Source organism: Peromyscus leucopus, chromosome 20 (assembly GCF_004664715.2).
Source record: "Peromyscus leucopus breed LL Stock chromosome 20, UCI_PerLeu_2.1, whole genome shotgun sequence".
Classification (NCBI taxonomy): domain Eukaryota; kingdom Metazoa; phylum Chordata; class Mammalia; order Rodentia; family Cricetidae; genus Peromyscus; species Peromyscus leucopus.
This window is the reverse complement of record NC_051080.1, coordinates 22,951,142-22,973,258: the sequence shown is the minus strand read 5'-3', so window position 1 is coordinate 22,973,258 and position 22,117 is coordinate 22,951,142. Positions and strand designations below refer to the sequence as shown.

Here is a 22,117-nt window from a genome sequence, read left to right as displayed (position 1 = left end):
TCAACAGATGAAAAAAAAATGTTCAGCTGAATCACCACTGGGTCAAGGAAGAAATAAAAAAGAAATTAAAAACTTCCTAGAATTTAATGAAAATGAATGTACAACATACCCAAACTTATGCGACACCATGATAGTAGTACTAAGAGCATAGCTCTAAATGCCTACATAAAGAAGTTGGAGGAATCTCACACTAGCAACTTTACAGTACACCTGAAAGCTCTAGAACAACAAGAAGCAAACTCACCCAGGAGGAGTAGATGCCAGGAAATAATCACATTGAGGGCTGAAATCAATAAAATAGAAACAAAAAGCACAGTTCAAAGAATCAATAAAACAAAGAGTTGGTTCTTTGAGAAAATCAACAAGATAGACAAACCCTCTTCCAAACTAACCAAAAGGCAGAAAGAGTTTATCCAAATTAACAAAATCGGAAACTAAATGGGAGATAGCAACAGACAATGAGGAAATCCAGAGAATCAACCTATACTCCACAAAATTGGAAAATCTAGAAGAACTGGACAATTTTCTGGATAGGTACCACATACCCAAATTAAATCATGACCAGATAAACATTTTAAATAGACCTATAACCCCTAAGGAAATAGAAGCAGTCATTAAAAGTTTCCCAACAACAACAGCAAAAAAACAAACCCAGGACCAGATGACTTCAGCATAGAATTCTAACTGAATTTCAAAGAAAAGCTAATACCAATACTCTTCAAATTGTTCCACACAAAAGAAACAATAGGAACACTGTCAAACTCTTTTTATGAGGCTACAGTTACCCTGATACTCAAACCACAGAATGATGCAACAAAGAAAGAGAATTACAGACCAATCTCTGTCATGAACATTGATGCAAAAATACTCAATAAAATACTGGCAAATTTGCTGCAGGCCGCAGGAATATATCATAAGAACTCAGCTGGTTATGGCAAAGTCACTACCTGGAGGGATCAGGGAATTTCTCCAGAGGAAGCCAAATCCCAAGGAGTTTTTGGTATTACTTGGCTTGTTATATATCAGCTGTATTCTGTTATGAAAATCATGTGTGCCTTCATAGTTTTCCCAATTAACTTTTCCCTAAGAAGGGCTAACAGTGTGGACTGATCACTCTCTGGACATACACATTCCAGGTATTTGGAGAACAGCCTCAGGAAAGGCTTTCTCTGGAATCAGATTATCTCCCTTAGCCACTTTCAAGGACTACAGGAAACACCACCCAGGTGGGTGCCCAACTTCCGAGGATAACAATAACAATGATAACAGCCCACCTGCCAGTCTCCTGACTTAAATTCCACAAGGAGACACCACCCAGGAGGCGCCCAACTTCCGAGGACTAACAATGATAGCAGCCCCACAGGCAAGTCTCCTGATCTAAGGTAAATTCTACAAGGAGACACCACCTAGGAGAGGTGGATGTTAAGTAATAGCTTTACACAATTTAGCTTGGACCCTCCCTTTATATACTGGGACTTCCAGGGCATGAGACGGAGAAGAGAAAAGACCAGAGGAACGAGATGGAAGATGAGGAAGAGCCAGATGGGGAGGTACTAGCTGGGTAAGAAAAAGCTGATATTGATTCAGGAAAAAGCTGAAAAGGACCTAGATGAGGCAGAATTAAGATGAGAGAATTAAGATAGAACTTAGAGGGAGCAATAGATAAGTATAGAGAGAAATTAGGCAAGAAAGGAGGTAGACATGAGAACAGAACTGAAGCTGTATATAAAGGATGTTATGCCAGAGGAATTAAAGCAAGTGGACGATAGAGCTCGGTGTGCTGAGATTCTATTTCCTGAAAATAGTCCTCACCATTAGTAGTTCTCTCTCCTGAGCCCCTGGGATGTATAATATTGAGGCTGGTTCCTCTAATATTATACAAGACAAATTGAATCCAAGAACACATCAAAAAGATTACTCACCATGATCAGAGATGCAGGGATCGTTCAACATATGAAAAACTGTCAATGTAATCCATCATATAAACATACTGAAAGAAAAAAGAACACACGACCATTTCATTAGATACTGAAGAAGCCTTTGACAAAATCCAACATCCCTTTATGATAAAGGTCTTAGAGAGATCAGGAAGAGAAGGAATGTACCTAAACATAATAAAGGCAATTTACCACAAGCCTACAACCAACATCAAATTAAATGGAGAGAAACTTTAAGGGTTTCCACTAAAATCAGGAACAAGACAAGGTTTTCCACTCTCCTCATATCTATTCAATATAGTACTCAAAGTTCTAGTTAGAGCAATAAGATAACAAAGGGAGATCAAGGAGATACAAATTGGAAAGGAAGATGTCAAACTTTTGTTATTTGCAGATGATATGATTGACTATATAAGTGACCCCAAAATTCTACCAGGGAACTCCAAAAACTGATAAACACCTTTAATAATGTGGCAGGATACAAGATTAACTCCAAAAAATCAGTAGTCCTCCTATATACAAATGATAAATGGACTGAGAAATAATCAGAGAAACATCACCCTTTATAATAGCTACAAATAATATAAAATACCTTGGGCTAACCCTAACCAAACATGCGAAAGACCTGTATGACAGGAGCTTTAAGTCCTTGAAAAAAGAAATTGAAAAAGATATCAAAAAATGGAAAGATCTCCCATGATCATGGATAGGTAGATCCAAAATAATAAAAATGACAATCTTAGCACATGCAATCTACAGATCCAATGCAATCCCCATCAAAATCCCAACACAATTCTTCACAGACCTCGAAAGACCAATACTCAACTTCATATGGAAAAATAAAAAAAATCTAGGAGAGCTAAAACAATCTTTTACAATAAAGCAACTTCTGGAGGCATCACCGTCTCTGACCTCAAGATCTACTATAAAGCTGTATTAATAAAAACAACTTGATATTAGCATAAAAACTGACATGTGGACCAATGGAATCGAATCGAAGATTCTGACATAAATCCATACAACTATGAACATCCAATTTTTGACAAAGCAGCCAAAACAGTACAATGGACAAAAGAAAACCTTTTCAACAAATGGTGTTGGCATAACTGGATGTCAACATTTAGAAGATTGCAATTAGATCCATATCTATCGCCATGCACAAAACTCAAATCCAAGTGGATCAAAGACCTCAACATAAATCCAGCTACACTAAACCTGATAGAAGAGAAAGTAGGAAGGAGCCTAGAATGCATTGAAACAGAGAACCACTTCCTAAATATAACACCAGTAGCACAGACACTGAGAACAACAGTTAATAAATGGGACCTCCTGAAACTGAGAGGCTTCTGTAAGGCAAAAGACACATCAAATAAGACAAAATGAGAGCCTACAGAATGGGAAAAGATCTTCATCAGTCCCATATCTGACAGAGGGCTGATCTCCAGAATATATGAAGAACTCAAGAAACTAGACATCAAAATACCTTACAGTCCAATTAAAAATTGTGCTACAGATCTAAACAGAGAATTCTCAACTGAAGAAGCTCAAATGGCTGAAAGGCATTTAAGGAATTGCTCAACATCCTTAGTCATTAGGGAAATGCAAATCAAAATGACTCTGAGATACCATCTTACACCTGTCAGAGTGGCTAAGATCAAAAACACTGCCCCACCTTACAGACGCTGTCTCTGTCCGTCTTTGCTTGCTGCAGCCATGGTCAACTCCACCATGTTCTTCGACATCAAGGCTGATGGCAAGACCTTGGGCCGTATCTCCTTCTAGTTATTTGCAGACAAAGCTCCAAAGACAGCAGAAAACTTCCGTGCTCTGAGCACTGGAGAGAGAGGATTTGGATATAAGGGTTCCTCCTTTCACAGGATTATTCCAGGATTCATGTGCCAGGGTGGTGGTGACTTCACATGCCATAGTGGCACTGGTGGCAGTTCCATCTACGGAGAGAAATATGAGGATGAGAACTTCGTCCTGAAGCATACTTGTCCATGGCAAATGCTGGACCAAACACAAATGGTTCCCAGTTTTTCATCTGCACCGCCAAGACTGAGTGGCTGGATGGCAAACACGTGGTCTTTGGGAAGGTGAAAGAAGGCATGGAGTGTTTTGGGTCCAGGAATGGCAAGACTAGCAAGAAGATCACCATTTCTGACTGCGGACAACTCTAATTCTTTCGACTTGCAGGCTTCTTGCCCACCAGACCATTCCTTCTGTAGCTCAGGAGAGCACCCCCACCTCATCGCTCGCAGTACCCTGTAAACTGCTCTTACTGAAGTTCTCTGGGTTCCATATTCTCCTCATTCCCCTCCCAAATCTAGCTGGATTGCAGAGTTAAGTTTGTGATTATGAATAAAAACTAAGTAAGAAAAAAAAGATCAAAAACATTGATAGCAGCTTAAGTTGGAGAGGATGTGGAGCAAGGGGAACACTCAACCACTGTTGGTAGGAGTGCAAACTTGTACAATCACTTTGGAAATCAGTATGGCGACTTCTCAGAAAATTGGAAATCAATCTACCTCAAGGCCCAAGGACACCACTCTTGGTCATATACCTCAGGAATGCTCAATCATACCACAAGGACACTTGCTCAACTATGTTCATAGCAGCATTATTCGTAATAGCCAGAACCTGGAAACAACCTAGATGCTCCTCACCTGAAGAAAGGATAAAGAAAATGTGGTACATATACACAATAGATTATTACTCAGCTGTAAAAAAACAATGGCATCATGAAATTTGCAGGCAAATGGATGGAACTAGAAAATATCATCCTGAGTGAGGTAAGCCAGACTCAGAATGACAAACATGGTATGTACTCACTCATAAGTGGATGCTAGATGTAAAGCAAAGGATAATCAGACCATAACCCACAGCTCCAGAGAAGCTAGGAAACAAGGAGGACCCTAAGAGGGACACAAGGATCATGTTGGGATGGGGAAACAGAGGAGATATCCATGAGTAAACTGGGGATGAGGTGGGGCAATAAAGGGAAAAGGATGGGGGAGTAGAACATGAGAGAATGGGATGTTTGAGCTGGGGGAGTGTTGGGGTGGGAGAGCAATGAAGGAGATATCTTAATAAAGGGAGACATTATGGGGTAAGAGAGAAACCTGGTGCTAGGGAAATTCCTAGGAACCCACAAGGATGACCCCAGATTAGACTGCCAGCTATAGTGATGAGGGTACTTGAATTGGCCCACCCTGATAATCAGATTGGTAAATAACCTAACTGTCATTATAGAGCCTTCTTCCAGTAAGTGATAAAAGCAGATGCAGAGGCCCACAACCAAGCACCAGGCTAAGCTCCTGGAGTCCAGTTGAAGAAAGGGAAGAGGGATTACATGAGCAAGGGGGTTCAAGATCATAATGGGCAAATCTACAGGGGCAATTGAACCAAGCCCATAGGAACTCACAAACTATAGATTGACAGCTGTGTAACATTCATGGGACCAGACTAGACCCTCTGCATATGAGAGACCGTTGTGTAGCTGGGTCTGTATGAAGTGCCCCAGGCAGTGTGATCAGGTTCTACCCCTGGTGCATGAGCTAGTCTTCTGGATCCCATTACCTCTGGTAGGACACCTTGCTCACCCTTGATGCAGTGGGGAGGGGTTTGGTCCTGTCTCAACTGAATGTACAGGCTTTGCTGTTGCCCCATGAGAGTGCTTATGCTCTTAGAGGAGGGGATGGGAGGGTGGGTCAGGGGAGAAGGCAGGGGGGGAGGCAGAGGAGGGATGAGAGGAGGATCTGTGGTTGGTATGTAAAATGATTAATTTTTTTTAAATAAAAAATATAATATGGCATTTTTACTGTCTGAGGACAAGTCTGAGGGTAAAGTAAAACCAAATTCCTGCTGCTAATACTCAGTCTTCTTCTTCTGCTGGGGAAGAATGAAGATCCAACTAAAAGATATTTGGAGGAATAATATTAAATCTTTGTATAAATATTTCTTCTGGTTATACGTCTAGAAGTGACATCTGTGCACTATGGGAGTCATGTTGTTCAACTATCACAGATGCTTCTCACTGTGTACTCCCAAGAGAAGACCAGGGAGGTTCCAATGCTCCCGTGTCTACAGTATACTCTTGTCAGAAGTGTTACCTTAGTGGATTGACTCTAAGACTAGGTCTGAATGATATCTTAACTTTCTTTTCCTGGTTCAAATGAACTTAACACAGTTTCAGGTTTGGCAATCACTGAAACATATGTTTTGAAGTTCCTATCAATGTTTAAACTGCTTTTAGAAAAGTATTTTTTAATTATTGATTTGTAGGGATTCTTTACATATTCTAAGTATAAATCCCCCCCACCCCAGGTTTTGACCTACCTTTTAAAACTCCTGCTGACACCAGAGGCTTTTTTAAATTTTTTAATTTTATTTATTTATTTTATATCCCAACCACATTTTCCCCTCTATTCTTTCCTCCCACTCTCTCTCTACCCATCTGCCCTCTGCTGGTCTAAATGCTCTCCTTCTCTTTCTCTTATTAGAAAAGGGCAGCCCCTCCCCACCATGGATATCAACAAAACCTGGCATATCAAGTCTCAGTAAGACTAATCACCTCCCCTTGTATTATGGTTGGGCAAGGCAACCCAATATAAGGAATAGGGTTCCAAAAACCAGCAAAAATTCTAAGACAGCTCTTGTTCCCACAGTTAGGAGTCCCACAAAAACACCAAGCTATACAATTGTCATATACATGCAGAGGGCCTAGGTCAGTCCCATGCATGCTCTCTGGTTTCAGTTCACTGTCTATGAGCTCCTATGAGCCAGGTTAGTTGAGTCTGTGGGTTTTCTTGTGATGTCCTTGACCTCCCTGGCTCCTACAATCCTCCCAGTCTCTCTTTATCAGGATTACCCAAGCTCAGCCTAGTGTTTGGCTATGGGCTCTGCATCTGTTTCCATCAGATGCTGGATGAAGCCTCTCTGATGACAATCAGGCTAGGCACCAATCTATAAGTATAACATAATATTGTTAGGCATCATTACATTGACTTTTTTTGTCTCCAGTTTTGTTTGGTTCTATCCTAGGTCTCTGGGCCATGCAGCCTCTGGGTCCTGGTGCTCTAGGCAGGGTCAGGGGTAGGGTTCACTCTCATGGCATAAGTCTGAGGCTGGAATAGTCATTGGTTGTCCACTTCCACAATCTCTGTACTGCCCTTACCCTAGTGCATCCTAGCCTCTCTGTGTCTGTGGATTGTAGCATGATGATCCTGTACTTTACAGCTAATATCCACTTATAATTGAGTACACATAGCATGTTTGTCTTTCTGACACCAGAATTTTTAATATAAATATAGTTTGTATTTAATATGGTATCATTTATGGCTAGATATTTTCAGATCATGATTGGATATAAAAAGTAGCCCGGGATGAGGATCCTAAGTGGCCTGATGATTGGGCTTAAGTTGCTCAAGTGTGGTGGCTAATTTTAATGATCAACTTTACTGGATTTGCAATCAGATAGGAGCCACATCTTCAAGATGCCCGAGAGGGAATTTCCATGCGGCTCAACAGAGAAGGGTAGACCCACAGTGAATATGGTAGCAACTTTCAATGGAATGGGATACTGGACTGAATAAAAAAGAGAACACTAGTAGAGAGCTTACATTCATTTTTCTTTGCTTCCTGACTGTGAATGAAATAAGAGCAGCCACATCTAGCTCCTATACCATGATTTTCCTGCCAAGATGGACTGTACCCTTGAACTGTGAATCAAAATAAATCCCTCCTTCCTGTGTCACAGCAATGAGAAAATAGACAACACGAGGAGTGGATATCAGGCAAGGTCAGGGGTGGGGTTTACTCTCCCAGCTGGAAATGAAGAGAGAAAATGACATAAGACAAGAAAGCCCGGTAAAACCTGAAAACCTGCCAATCATCAGGAAAGCAGAATCCATGGAGCCCAGGGCTCTGTGAATCCTGTGCTGACAGATTTCTGATGCTTACAATTAAGCTCTATCACCCCAGGCCTTCTGTGAGTTAATCACCCCAAATCCTCATCCTCAATTTTTTTTTTACCTCCAGCTTACAAGATTGTTGTGAGCAGATGCATTAAATTAATATGTGTCAAATTTATATATGAAATACATCGCAAAATAAAAATTAAGCTTTGGATTTTCAGAGGCATCTAAGGATAGGAGAGAAGCTCAGATTCCAAAATTAATAGAGGGGATTATTTAAATCTACAGGTAATGTAACAGTTGAATTATCTTGGGAGAAATTAGTATTTCAGAGTCCTATCTGTGAAACCCTGATAGTTAACATAACTCCCCCACCAGTGCATGCATGTTCTTTCTAAACTGCTAAGTAGTTTATAAATATTTGGTGATTTTACCATCTTTCTCCATTCATGTTTTTTTTAACCCCAGGCTATAAAGAAAAAAAAAGATAAATTAGATATACTTTCATGTTGGATACAGACTGCAACTAATGTGTATTTGGTTTCAACATTTCAGTCATGTATATTCATGAAAATAAGTGAGGAGAAAATTGCTTCCTGCCCAACATATTCCAATGAGGATTTTGATACACAGAACAATCATTTAATTGGTACATTTCTATTTCTACTCATGTCATGTTGGGACAAGAGGCTCCTTATGCAAAATGAGGAGATTTGCGAAGTGGAAGCTGATTTTTTGATTACCTGATGAGAAATTGGCATATTTTACTGACCGTGGGAATTCAGCTCAGAGAGCAAGGTCAAGCCACAATCTCCAAACTGTGACAGCATAAAAGTGATTGGAATCAGATTTAATAAGGATATTATATTCTATTTATTACTGTTATACCTGGTTACAGCAGGATACACTGCTGTAGATTATTGTGATGAGCATTACATTCCCACAAAGTGTCTATATTGAAGACTGAATCCCCAGTGTGACTTACCTTGGATTTAGGGATAATTAGGTTTTAGGAGATAAATTAGTCTTTAGTAGATAATTAAGGTTAAACGAGGTCATAAGGGTCCTAATCTTACAGAACTGGTTTCCTTATAACAAGTAGACACTGCTTTCTGTTTCTGTCTCTCTCCCTCTTTCTGATGGTCTCCACCTGCAGGCACCCAGAAAAGCTCAGTAATAATATATCAAGAAAGCTGCTGTCTACCAGCTACGAAAAGTTTCCATCAGGACCTGGAGAAGCTGGCATACCAATCTGAGACTTCTCAACTTTAGGACTGTAGGAAAATATATTCCTGTCCTAGAAGTCACCTATTCTACTTAAATTTACCAAGGTAGGTTGTGCAGATTAAAGTATGCACAAGGAAGACTGTTGCTCCTGTGTCTAGCAAACACTCTTGTAGTGAACAGGATCTGTATTAAATGCACAGAAGCTCCTGGGTTACCAGATGCTGTTAGAACACCGGTTTGTTGTTCCTTGACTCAGGGTTTATCGATGGTTGTCTAACCACAAGTCAGATCTATAGCGGGGGTTAAAAAAGGAAGGGTTGTGGGACCGTGCTGTCGAATGTATTTTTGTGTTTCGAAAACTGCCAGAAGATGCTTATTTTAACTATTGACATCTGAACTGAGACTTGAAGAATGTCTTTTGGAGAAATTAGAGCATCCCAGGCAGAAGTGCTATGAGTATAAAAGCTAGAGAGGAAATAGAAATGTTGAAGAAATCTCAAGTGGTATATGTACACAGGACATGGGATGGTAGGGTCAAAATGAAGAACCTTTTCTAATTTTATCTCCTTCAGTGACTAACACTGTTGGTGTTAACAAATCTCAGAACTGTAAATCCATTCAATTTTTCAAGGCTAGCATAGTATTGGGAAGAGAGCAATAGAGACTGGATAAGTTAAATCTAGTCCCCTACTCTGTCCAGATCTAGAAGTCTTTCTTCAGATCAATGTGAGGCTTTGGTTAATTCCAAGGGCTGTGCAAAAGTTAGTTTTGACCATCCTTTTTACCAGTGTTGTTACTGCATTTTTATGGAAGACTCGACTTTTAAATGTTACCACTCTGTTTCTTGTATATGGGAGGTCCAACTACTTCTAAGCTTTTGGAACAAAGAAATAAAATAATTGGATTTGTGTTTACTTTTAGATAGAGTCCATCACATAGATAAGGTAGCCTGGAACTCACTGTATAGCCCAGGCCACTTTCAAACTCGTGGTGATCTCCTGCCTCAGTATCCCATGTGCTGGGATTGCATGTGTGTGTTACCACATCCAGGTTGTATTTCGTTTTATTATTTTCCTTCCAGTTTGAAAAATAGGTATACACACACACACACACACACACACACACACACACACACACATATATATACATATATATATTCATGTAAGACACATGATAAGCCTTGGCAGTCACCCAGGAAGAAGTAATAAGAAGTAATATTAACTTGAGAAGAGCAGTTAGTTGCTCACTTTCTTAAGTTTCTGGTGCTAAGAGTTATGAAGCCTTTCTCTACAGCATGAACATTTGATCTACAGTGACTCATCTTGTTGAGTGACCCTAGGAATCAGTAAGTTTATGATGTCACCTATGTTATTAACTAATATTTGTCATTTTAAAAGCACTCCATCTATGGTAAATCATAGCTGAACCAAGAGAATGGAGCATACTTGGTTGGTATTCCTTGGCTTGAAGCTTCCCTGAGCCCAATGCCTCCGATGAGGCGTATTTATATGATGACCATATCTATGGAATTACTCAAGGTTACTTACTGTCTGTCAATTAATCAAATGCTTTTAAACCAAGGCTCGTATACTTATGCAATATAGACATTGTCTCCAGGTATCTTGTTTCACCATTCTTGTTGTCTTGGGTGTGGGAGAAGGAGTAAAAAAAAAAAAATAGCACTTCTGCAGAAATGAATGTCTGGTCCCACACTGGCACTAAATCCTGCTCCCTTCCTTTTTTTCTCTGAGTGAATCATTGTAAGCCTCATATGGCCTAGGGAGGTTCTGGGAGTTTTCACTATTTCAAGATTCTAACAGAACACATGGTATACCAGCTTTGTAGCAACGCTGTCATTTGTAAAGCGGGGGCATGCTGCCTCTTGCTTGGGAATATATGTTACTTTAAACTTGCAGAAGGTCTCTTGTGGACCATGTTGACTGAATTTTCCATATCAGCTTAACTCAGCTTTTGAATGAATGCCTAATTGCCTAGTTCATAATACTGTTTTTACCTCAGTCTACTTTGGATATCAAAAATAACAAAGACATGGAACATCATTGATTTGTTGATGTTTCAGGCTTTTTCAGTTAAACAAAAAGTTAGTGTCAACATCTGTATTTTATAGTTGCACATTACTTGTATTATTTACACATTAAGGTTCAAAATGTTCTGTGGAGTCCAATTTTTCAAGTGTACATGTGTTGTGTCACAGAATGCATGTGTGTGGAGGTTTGAAGATAACCTTAGGTGTTGGTACTCACTTATTTGAGCCATGATGGCTTTGTTGTTTACCACTGCGCATGGTAGGTTAGGCCTATGAACTTCCAGGAATTCCTTTCTCCAGTTTTTCAAATCTCACAATAGATTTCAACAAATGTTTTTCATTAAAAAGATTCAATGGTGAAAAATTGTACATTTTGATCATTCATATATAAAAAAATTTCCAACATCACTAGTTATCAGGGAACATACTGATTATTGAGAAATGTGAGATACTACATCACTCCAGTTGTTACAAAAAGATACATAGTAGTAAGTGCTGCTGATAATGTATAAAAAAGAGAATTCTGACAAAGTGAATCACTGTAGCTATTATGGGAAGCAGAGTTTTTTCAGAACATTAAGTTAGAGCTTCCATATGGTCTTACCCACATGTGAAATTTAAGACAAAAGTTGGATTCATAAAAGTTTAGATCAAAAGTCATTGCCAGAGGCTTGAGAGAGTAGAGATGGAGAAAGACTGATGAAATTACAGATATACAGGACTATTCTGACGTGCTATTGTACAGTAGGTGATTATAGATAATAACATACATAATGCATATCAGAAAACCAGAAGAAATGTTAGGGAAACTATACCCATGATACCACAACAATGTGGTTACCTATACCAGACATGAACAATGGTAATCTTAACAGATATAGTAATGTTGGAAATCTAATTTAGATAAAAATTATCAGGAAATGAATAACTGCTGATAAAGGGAGAAATAGTCTTCATTAAGGGTAAATTCATAATGACTATATAATACAAAATGGTCAGCCCTGAAATCATGTACATAAAAGCATTATTAAATGGTCTCAACAGGTTGCATATCTATCTATCTATCTACACACACACACATATATATATCAATAATAAAAAAGCGGCTATAAATTTAAGAGGAAGTAAGGGACGGAGGCGTTGGAGGAAGGAAAGGTGGAAGGATGTAATTATGTTTTAATTTAAAACAATATTAAAAATAGAATACTAGGAGGGATGATTTTGAATAGTTTTACTGCAAGAACTGATAAATGTTTGAAGAGGGGAGTGTGTTCTTCCTGATTTGAACATTGTACAGTATAGGCATGCATTGAAACAGTGCATGGCACCCCATATATGTATGTACCAGCTCAGTTTTGTATCGTTTCAATTGGAAAAAGTTCAGTGGCTTGTTTCTCAGAACAGATTAACTACTAGTAGATTTGTTCTCCAGTCCTCCAGCCTTCATTTCAGCATACTTCCCACTTTCCTTTAAAGCAGAATGTGTTAGCCATGCCACTCTGAGCCCCAGTGCCAAGGGAAGCCAGTAGAAACTGATTTTGTTTTAGGTCTTACTAGAAAGTGAGATGTTCGCCCCCAGCCTTCCTGCTGAGAAGGAAGCTCCACATCCTCATCACTAACACTCATGTCACAGTTTTGGTGAAGGCCTTGTCACAACTGGCAAAATTTTTCGTCAGCTGAAAGCTGCTCATGCATATTCAGAAATGCAAATTAGCATGTGTCCTCTTAACTGGAAGGAAGCTAATAACCTGTAATCTTTGCCCGTGGCACTCCAATACTTAGTGTCTTTATTAAGCAGTGGCAAGGGTGGAGGTTTTTCATGGAAACCTGTTTTGTCTCTTTTGACATTTGTGTACTAATTGTATGATGCCTTACATTTTTGATAAATGAAGTTTTCTTTGGGGGCTCTTACTCCTTATCTGAAACTTAGAAGACTAAAAAAAGTAAAGGTATAGCTTTTTAAATCATAGGATCTTAAAGTTAAGAGCCTTGTGATAGATGATCTCATTTGACATTTCGATGAGACTTACAGTCATCAAGGAAACAAACTCCTGATCATGTCTTTGAGGACATTTCTCAATTAGGTTCACTGAGCTAGGAAGACTCAGCCTAAATGTGGGTGGCACCACTCTCTACACTGAGAAAGCAGACTGCATGCAAAGGAGACACCCAGCTGACAACCAGCATTTATCACTCTTTTTTTTTCTGATTGTGAGTGGGTACCTTGTGACCAGATGCATCAACCTCCTGTCCCCATGCTTTCACCGCTGTGATGGACTGTGATGTTAAGCTATGCGAGCAGACAAATCTCTCCTATCTTAAATTGCATCTGCCAGATGTTTTGTCACAGAACATGAAAGGTGACTGATACAAGATACATCAAAACAACCTCATTTTATCAGCCAAAGAAAATGGAGTTCCGGATGCAAAGCAATCTTTACATAGACACATGTCCCATACTGAGCCTCCCTCCATCATCCCTTGATTCTCCTCTTCCTGCTCATTTTATTGCTTGCCATTTGTTTCATATCATGCCTAGCTTACAACAAAGAAAGGCAATGCATTCTCAACTGATTATACACCGTTATCAGGCCAGCTCTTCAGAATGCAGAGATGTGGAGCTTCACAATTAGACAGAGAAAACAAATAAAGGTACAAAGAAATGCATCTAATGAGTTGTAAGGATATATACATCATGCCTTGGACTAGGACCGCCATAGTGGACAACATATTTAATCACTTACCATTTGTTTAACACATATTTTGGACAGTGAAATGTGACTAATGATATGGGAAGTAATGTAAATGAAGCATGGTACAATCCCTGCCTGCCTAGAACCTGCAATTTAATAAGGAGCCAGCAAAGAAGCAAATGTGTTAGTGACTTGATCTCATTGCACACACAAATACACACAACAACACATCAGCAAGACTGGGAATCTGGACCTTTAGCTCAGAGAATAGCACTTGCTTTATATGGAGGATGCCTTCAGGCCAGTCTCTGCTACTGCCCAAACTGAAAAATATAAAAGAGGATAGAAACTATTTCTTCCTATGCCATGTAGATTTCCATCACACTTTCCCCTCATTTATGCAATTGTTTCTTTCTTGGCCACTCTGGCAGATTATCCTTCTCACAAGGCCCTATAACTATCTTTTCTTCCATACATTTATTGGTCATCTGGTCTTTGGAGAACTGTCTGTTTAAAACTTTGCCTAGGTTTCTCCTCCTTTGCTCCTCCTAGTTCTTCCTGAACTCCCTTCCTATCTACATCTACCCCTTTTCTGTCTCTCCCTAGAAGACAAGAGATAGTAATAAAATTAAAAAGACAGAACAAAAACTAACACATTGGAATTGAACAAAACAAACAGAAAAAAAGAATTGAAGAGGAGGCATAAGGAACAGAGATCAACTCATCTGCACACTCAGGAATCCTACAAAAACACTAAACTGGAAGCGATAATACATACACAGAGAACATATAGGGTGAAAATAGAGAATAAAAATAAAAACAATAAACACAATTTTAAGACAGATTTAAAAAAGGCTCAGACATGACATTGTGAGATGAGGAACCTCCAATTACCCCATTGAGTTCTTCTGTTGGCCACCCACTGCTGGGTACGGGGCCTACGCTTAAGAGTAGTTTGTTTTCCCAGTGAGATTCCTTTGGGGAAAACTAAATTTTCATTTGCAAGTGGTAATCAATTTGGATAGTTTCTTGGTTGTGAATGGGGTCATGTGTCCACTCTTTCAGCTCTAGGATCCCATCTGGTGCAGACCTGTGCAGGCCATGTACATGCTGCCTCAGTCTCTGTGACTTCATATATACATTAGGACTGTTGATTTCGAGGGCCTTGATGTCCTATATCACCACTGGCTCTTACACTCATTCCATTTTCTCTTCTGAGGGGTTCCCTGAGTCCTGAGGGATGATTTGATGGAGACATCCCTTTTAGTCCTGTGTGTTCCAAAGTCTCTCACTTTCTGCACAATGTCTGGCTGTGGTTCTTCATACTTGCCATCTGTTACAGGAGGAAGACTATCTCATGATGTTTGAGAAAGACACTGATCTATTAGTATAGAAGAATGTTATTAGAAATTATGGTATTGCTACTTTAATCTTTGTCAAAACAGCAATATTTGGTTTTACCCGAGGTCCCTGAAATATCTAGTCTCAGGTTCTTGGTCACTTAAACAGTGCCAAGTATAGGTTCCATCTCTTGGAGTGGGCCTTAAGTCCACATATTGGTTGGTGACTCTCACAAATCTTGTGCCACCATTGCACTAGCATATCTTGCAGGCAGGACACCACCTCTCATCTATCCACAGCTATCTATTCAATTTTTCTTTCCTATGGACATCAATCTGTTCCCCCAGTCCCTTACTCTATACCTAATTTCTGTAGTTCTATGGATTGTAGCTTGGTTATCATTGACTTAACAGCTAATATCACCATATAAGTGAATACAAAACCATATTTGTCTTTCTGGGTAGGGGTTACCTCACCAAGGATGATTTTTTTTCTAGTTCTATCATTTTCCTGATTTCATTTTTTTAAAAGCACAAAGTAATATTCTGCTGTGTAAATGAATCATATTTTCTTTATCCGTTCTTCTGTCAAGAGACATCTAGATTGTTTACAATTTTTGGCTATTATGAATAGAGCAGCAAAGAACATGGATGAGCAACAGTCTCTGTGATATGATGGAAGCATCCTTTGTGTACATGCCAAGAGTGGTATACCTGGATCTTGAGGGAGAGCAATTCCCATCTTCCTGAGGAACCGTCACACTGATTTCCATAGCGTCTGTACATCACACTGATTTTCATAGTGACTGTACAAGTTTGCAGTCCCATCAGCAATGTATGTGAGCACCTCTTCCTCCATATCCTTGCCAGCACAAGCTGCCATTTGCTTTTATTGATGTTAGCCATTCTGAAGGGTGTAAGAGGAAATCTCAATGTAGTTTTGGTTTTCATTTCCCTGATGACTAATGATGTTGAACTATTCTTTGATTGTTTCTCAGTCATTTGAGTTTCCTCTCTTGAGAATTCCATGTTTAAATCTGTTCCCTATTTTTAAATTGGGTTATTTGCTTTCTTGATATCAAGTTTATTGAGTTCTTCATTGGATATTAGCCCTCTATCAGATTTGAAGTTGATAACAATATTTTCTCATTGTGTCGGCTGCCACTTTGTCCAAATGATTGTGCCCTTTACTATGTAGAAGCTTTTCAGTTTCATGAGGTATCATTTACTAATTGATCTTAGTATCAGCACTGATGTTGTTCTGTTCAAAATGCTTTTTTCTGTGTCAAGGAGTTCAACACTATTATCCACTTTCTCTTCTATCAGGTTCAATGTATCTGACTTTCTGTTGAGGTCTTTGGTATATTTGGAGTTGAGTTTTGTGTAGGGTAATAAGTGTGGATCTATTTGGATTTTTCTACATGCAGACATCCAGTTTGACCAACACTATTTATTGAAGATGTTATTTCCCCCATTCCAGGCTGTGTCTATGGTTTCTTTATAAAAAAACCAGGTTACCATAATTGTGTGGATTTATGTCTGGACCTTCAATTTAATTCCATTCATAAATATACCTGTTTATGTGGCAGTACCACATTGTTTCTATTATTATAGCTCTGTGGTACAATTTGAGGCTGGGTATGGTGACTCAAGATTGTTTTAACTATGTGTGTGTGTGTGTGTGTGTGTGTGTGTGTGTGTGTTTCCATATAAAACTAAAAATTGTCCTTTCAAGATCAGTGAAGAATTGTGTTGGATTTTTGATGAAGATTGCATTGAATCTGTATATTGCATTTGATAGGATGGCCATTTTTTACTATATTAATACTACCTATCCATGATCACAGAAGATCTTTCCATCTGGTATCTTCTTCAATTTCTATCTTCAATGTCTTAAATTTTTTTTATTATACAATTCTTTCACTTGCTTGTTTAAAGATACACCCCCCCCAAACATTTCAAATTATTTGATGCTACTGTGAAAGGTGTTGTTCCCCTCATTTCTGGAATGAAGTCTTCTTGATCATGGTAGAGAGACTTTTTTGACTGCTTCTATTTCACTAGGGTTATTAGTCTGTTTAAATTGCTTATATAATTTTTTTAAAAAGTTTATTAAGTGGTATGTATCAATAAACTTATTCATTTCTTTTAGATTTTCCAATTTTGTGGAATGTAGCTTTTTAAAGTACGACCTAATGATTCTTTGGATTTCCTCAGTTTCTGTGGTTATTTCCCTATTTCATTTCTGATTTTGTTAATTTGGATATTTGATCTCTATCTTTTAGCTAGTTTGGATAAGGGTTTGTCTATCTTGTTGACTATCTCAAAGAACCAACTCTGTTTCACCGATTCTTTGTATTGTTCTCTTTGTTTCTATTTTATTGATTTTCAGTCCTCAGTTTGATTATGTCTTGCTGTCTACCCCTTTTAGGTGTGGTTACTTCTTTTTGTTCTAGAGCTTTCAATTGTGCTGTGATCTCTCCAATTTTTTATGTAGACACTTAGTATGATGATCTTGCCTTTTAGAAATACCTTCATTATGTAGAAATATCTTCATTGATTTCTTTATTAACTTCTGTCTTGACCCTTTGTTTCATTCAGTAGCGAGTTGTTCGGTTTCCATGAGTTTGTAAACTTTCTGTTGTTGTTGAGATCCAGCTTCTATCCATGGTGGTCTCAAAGGATGCAGGGTGTTACTTCAATTTTTTTTTTGTATCTTTTGAGACTTGTTTTATGTCCAAGTATGTGACCAATTTCAGAGAAAGTTCCATGAGATTCTGAGAAGAAGATATATTCTTTTGTGTCTGTGTGAAATGCTGTGTAAATATGTTAGGTCCATTTGATTTATAATACCACAGTTAGTTCCAGCATTTCACTGTTCATTTTTTTTATCTGGATGACCAGTTTATTGGCATTTGCAGGGTCTTTAAGTCTCCCACTCTCAGTTTGTGAGTATCAATATGTAAATTAAGTTGTAGTAGTATTTCTTTCATGAACTTGTATGCACTGTGTTTGATGTATAGACGTTAAGAATTGCAATGTCTTCTTGGTGGATTTTTTTCTTTGATGAGTATGTATGTAGTGTCCTTCCCTATCACTTCTGATTAGTTTTGGCATTGCTATTTTGTCAGATATTAAAATGACTACCGTAGCTTGTTTCTTAGGACCATTTGCTTCTAACATCCTTCTTCCATCATTTTAACCCAAGGTGATATTAAAGTGTATTTCTCAGATACAGCAGAAGCATGGATCCTGTTTTCATAACTATTCTGTTATTCTATGTCTTTTTGTTGGGAGAGTTGAGACTACTGATGTTGAGAGTTATCATTGAGCATTGTTTGTTGATTCCTGTTCTGTTGTTGTGACTGTTGTTGTTTTGCTGTGGTGGTAGTGGTGTGTGTGTGTGTGTGTGTGTGTGTGTGTGTGTGTGTGTGTGTGTATGTGTATTTCCCCTCTTGATTTGTTGGTCTGGGATTATTTATTTTTTGTGTTTTCTTAGGTATTGTAACCACCTTGCTTAATGTTTTTCTTCTAGTGCCTTCTGTAGAGCTGGTTTTGCAGGCCTTTATCATGGAATGGTTTATTTCTCCATCTATTGTGATTCACTTTTGCTGGGTGTATATGGGTTGGTATCTGTGGTGTCTCAGAGTTTGTAGAACATCTGCCTGGGCCCTTTGGCTTTTAGAGTCTCATTGACAAGTCAGGAGTTATTCTAGTAAGTCTGTCTTTATATGTAACTTGGTCTTTTCCCTCTTGTAGCTTTTAGTAATCTTTTTTCTTTTTGTTCTGTACATTTAGTATTTTGATTATTCTGTGTGGAGGGGAGTTTCTTTCCTGCTTCAGTCTATTTGGTGTTCTGTATGCATCTTGTATCTTGATATTATATCTCTTTCTTTAGGTTAGGAAAATTTCCTTCAAAGATTTTGTTGAAAATATTTTCTGAACCTTTGACTTGAGTTTCTTCTCTTTCATCTATTACTATTACTCTTAGATTTACTTTTTTTTTAAAACAATGTACCACATTTTCTCAATGTTTTGTATTAGTATTTTTTTAGATTTAACCTTTTCTTTGACTGAGGTATCTGTTTCTTCTATCATGTATTCAATATTCCATTCCTGCGATCTTCTCTTCCATCTCTTGCATTCTATTAGTAAGGCTTGCCTCTGAGTTTCCTGTTTGAGTCCCTAAATTTTTCACTTCCATATATCCCTCAGTTTGGGTTTTTCTTATTGATTCTCTTTCCACTTCAGGTCTTAAACTGTTTTATTTGTTTTCTTTCACTGTTTGCTTGTGTTTTTTATAGATTTCTTTAAAGGACTCATTCATTTCCTCTTTAAGGAAATCTATCATATTAAAAAAAGCGATTTTAAGGTTTTTGTCTTGCACTTCTCAGTGCAATTCTCAGGCCCTACTCTGGGAGGTTGCTGGGATCTAGTGGACACATGTTATACTGGATATTATTGATTGTGTTTTTACACTCATGTCTAGGCATGTGGGTTTGGAAGACTGTAATTCTAGTATCTGATCTTTGTTGGGTAGGTGCTTCATTCCTTGGCTTCTGTTGACATCTCTGGTTCTACTGAGAGTGTGGTGGCTGTGTGTTGCCTCACTGAAAATTCTTCTGGAATCCTAATAGCTGTGGCAACCAGGGGTTCCAGGTAAAATGTGTTTCTAGGTATTGGGAACTTACACTTAGGAATGGGCTAGGAGGCAGGGCTAAGGGGATCCCTAAGAGGGAAGAAAGTGGAGTGTTCCACCATTATCTGCTTAGTGTCCCGGGGATTGGGGCAGAAAGAAAGAAGCAGCTACAGCAGGCATACTTGGGGATGAGACTGGGGTATTGGATTTGGAGGAGAGGAGAAAAACGTGAAGATCTGCAGTTAACCTGCCTTCATCCCTGGCCAATGTCTCACAATATTCTTTCAATCCCTGATCATGGAATGTCTTATCATCTCTGGTTGTTTCTTTAATTTTTTTAGGGCTGTTAAAATTTCATTGTTGATTAATTTCCTTGATTAAGTTTATTAGTAGTTATTTATGAGGAGGCAAAGTGAACGTGAGTGTTTTTTTATTTCTTTCTAAGTATTCATTATTTCTATTAGAAAATATACTCATTTAAACTGTTAATGTATTCATACATATGTGTCCACAGAGGCCTGAATTGGGTTTTGGAAATCCTGGAGCTGTAATTATTGGTGATTGTGAACTATAGAACTGAACTCTGGTCCTGTGTATGAAAACAAGTACTCTTCTTCACTGCTAAGCCATATATTCCTTACATGAAAAGTTAATGATTACTATATGTTGCATTTGTATCCTGAAAAAAATTAAAAAGTGTTTATTAAGTTAAATAGTTTTCTAACGGGTATTTAGGCTTTTTAAAATATATAAAATGCAAAAAGGGCTAAGCTGATTTCTCTCTTTCTATTTTATCCTTTTTCTAGTGTTTCTTAATTTACTCCTTTGTCTAAGAATTCCAGCACTAGACTTGAAAGAACGATCATTCCTATTTCCGATTTTAGGAGATGCCTCAGATTTCTCCTTACTATTTTTATACCAGCTATAAATTTGTCCTGTATATCTTTAATCATATTGAGGTCTATTTATTCTAGGTCTAATTTCTCAAAGGAATTTCATTATGAAGTGATATTGAATATCAATTTAAAGGGCATATTCTATTTCCATTTAGATAGTCACATGGTTTCCCCACTTTAAGCTTGATATTTGTTGTATTGCATTTATTGGCTTGCTTATGCTGAACCATATTTCCATCTGTGGAATGAAAATGACTTGGTCATGGTGTCGATTTTTAGAAACTGTGTTCAGTGTTCGCAGCCGTCCCCGCACTGCCGCCTCCCTAACGCCAGCGCCGCCTCTCGCTTGCAGAGCTCCAGCTGAAGGAGAAGCGGGGTAAGTAAGGAGGTGCCCATACCATGGCTTGTACAAAGCAGACTGCCTGCAAATCCACCTGTGGTAAAGCACCCAGGAAACAACTGGCTACTAAAGCCACTCACAAGAGTGCGCCCTCTACTGGAAGGGTGAAGAAACCTCATCGTTACAGGCCTGGTACTGTGGCACTCCGTTTAATCAGACGTTATCAGAAGCCCACTGAACTGATTCGCAAGCTCCCCTTCCAGCGTCTGGTGCGAGAAATTGCTCAGGACTTCAAAACAGATCTGCGCTTCCAGAGTGCACCTATTGGTGCTTTGCAGGAGGCAAGTGAGGCCTATCTGGTTGGACTTTTTGAAGATACCAACCTGTGTGCTATCCATGCCAAACGTATAACAATTATGCCAAAAGGTATCCAGCTAGCACGCCGCATACACAGAGAGCGTGCTTAAGAGTCCACTATGAGGGGAAACATTTCATTCTCAAAAATGTTTTTCCTCTTCTTCCTGTTATCAGTAGTTCTGAATGTTAGATATTTTTTCCACGGGGTCAAAAGGTACCTAAGTATATGATTGCGAGTGGAAAAACAGGGGACAGAAATCAGTATTGGCAGTTTTTCCATTTTTACTTGTGTATAAATTTTTAATATAAATGCAAGATGTAAAGCATTAATGCAGGCAAAATGTTTCAGTGAACACATTTCAACAGTTCAACTTTATAACAATTATAAATAAACGTGTTAAAAAATTTTTTTGGACAATGCCAGCATTTGGATTTTTTAAAAATAAGTAAATTTCCTATTGACGGCAACTAAATGGTGTTTGTAGCATTTTTTTTTATCATACAGTAGATTCCATCCATTCACTATACTTTTCTGAGTTGTCCTACCTACATGCAAGTATATGTTTTTAATGTTGTCTGTTTTCTGTGCTATTCCTGTAAGTTTGCTATTAAAATATATTAAACTATAAAAAAAGTAATTGTGTTCACTTTGATTTGCAAACATTTTATTGAGAAATTTTGCATTGTATTTATTATGGTAGTCGGTCTTTAGTTCTCTGTTGAATA

The 22,117-nt window shown here is 38.4% G+C and overlaps 1 protein-coding gene and 1 pseudogene across 1 annotated transcript; both read left to right on the top strand.

Moving 5' to 3' along the window:
- The first annotated feature begins 3,641 nt into the window (after positions 1 to 3,641).
- Positions 3,642 to 4,117, top strand: LOC114697697 (annotated as a pseudogene).
- Positions 4,118 to 21,093: 16,976 nt separating this feature from the next.
- On the top strand, positions 21,094 to 21,501 carry LOC114697698 (histone H3.3C-like). The gene has a single exon (XM_028875990.1). It carries the CDS (start codon positions 21,094 to 21,096, stop codon positions 21,499 to 21,501), a length of 408 nt encoding a protein of 135 aa, XP_028731823.1.
- The last annotated feature ends 616 nt before the right edge of the window (positions 21,502 to 22,117 follow it).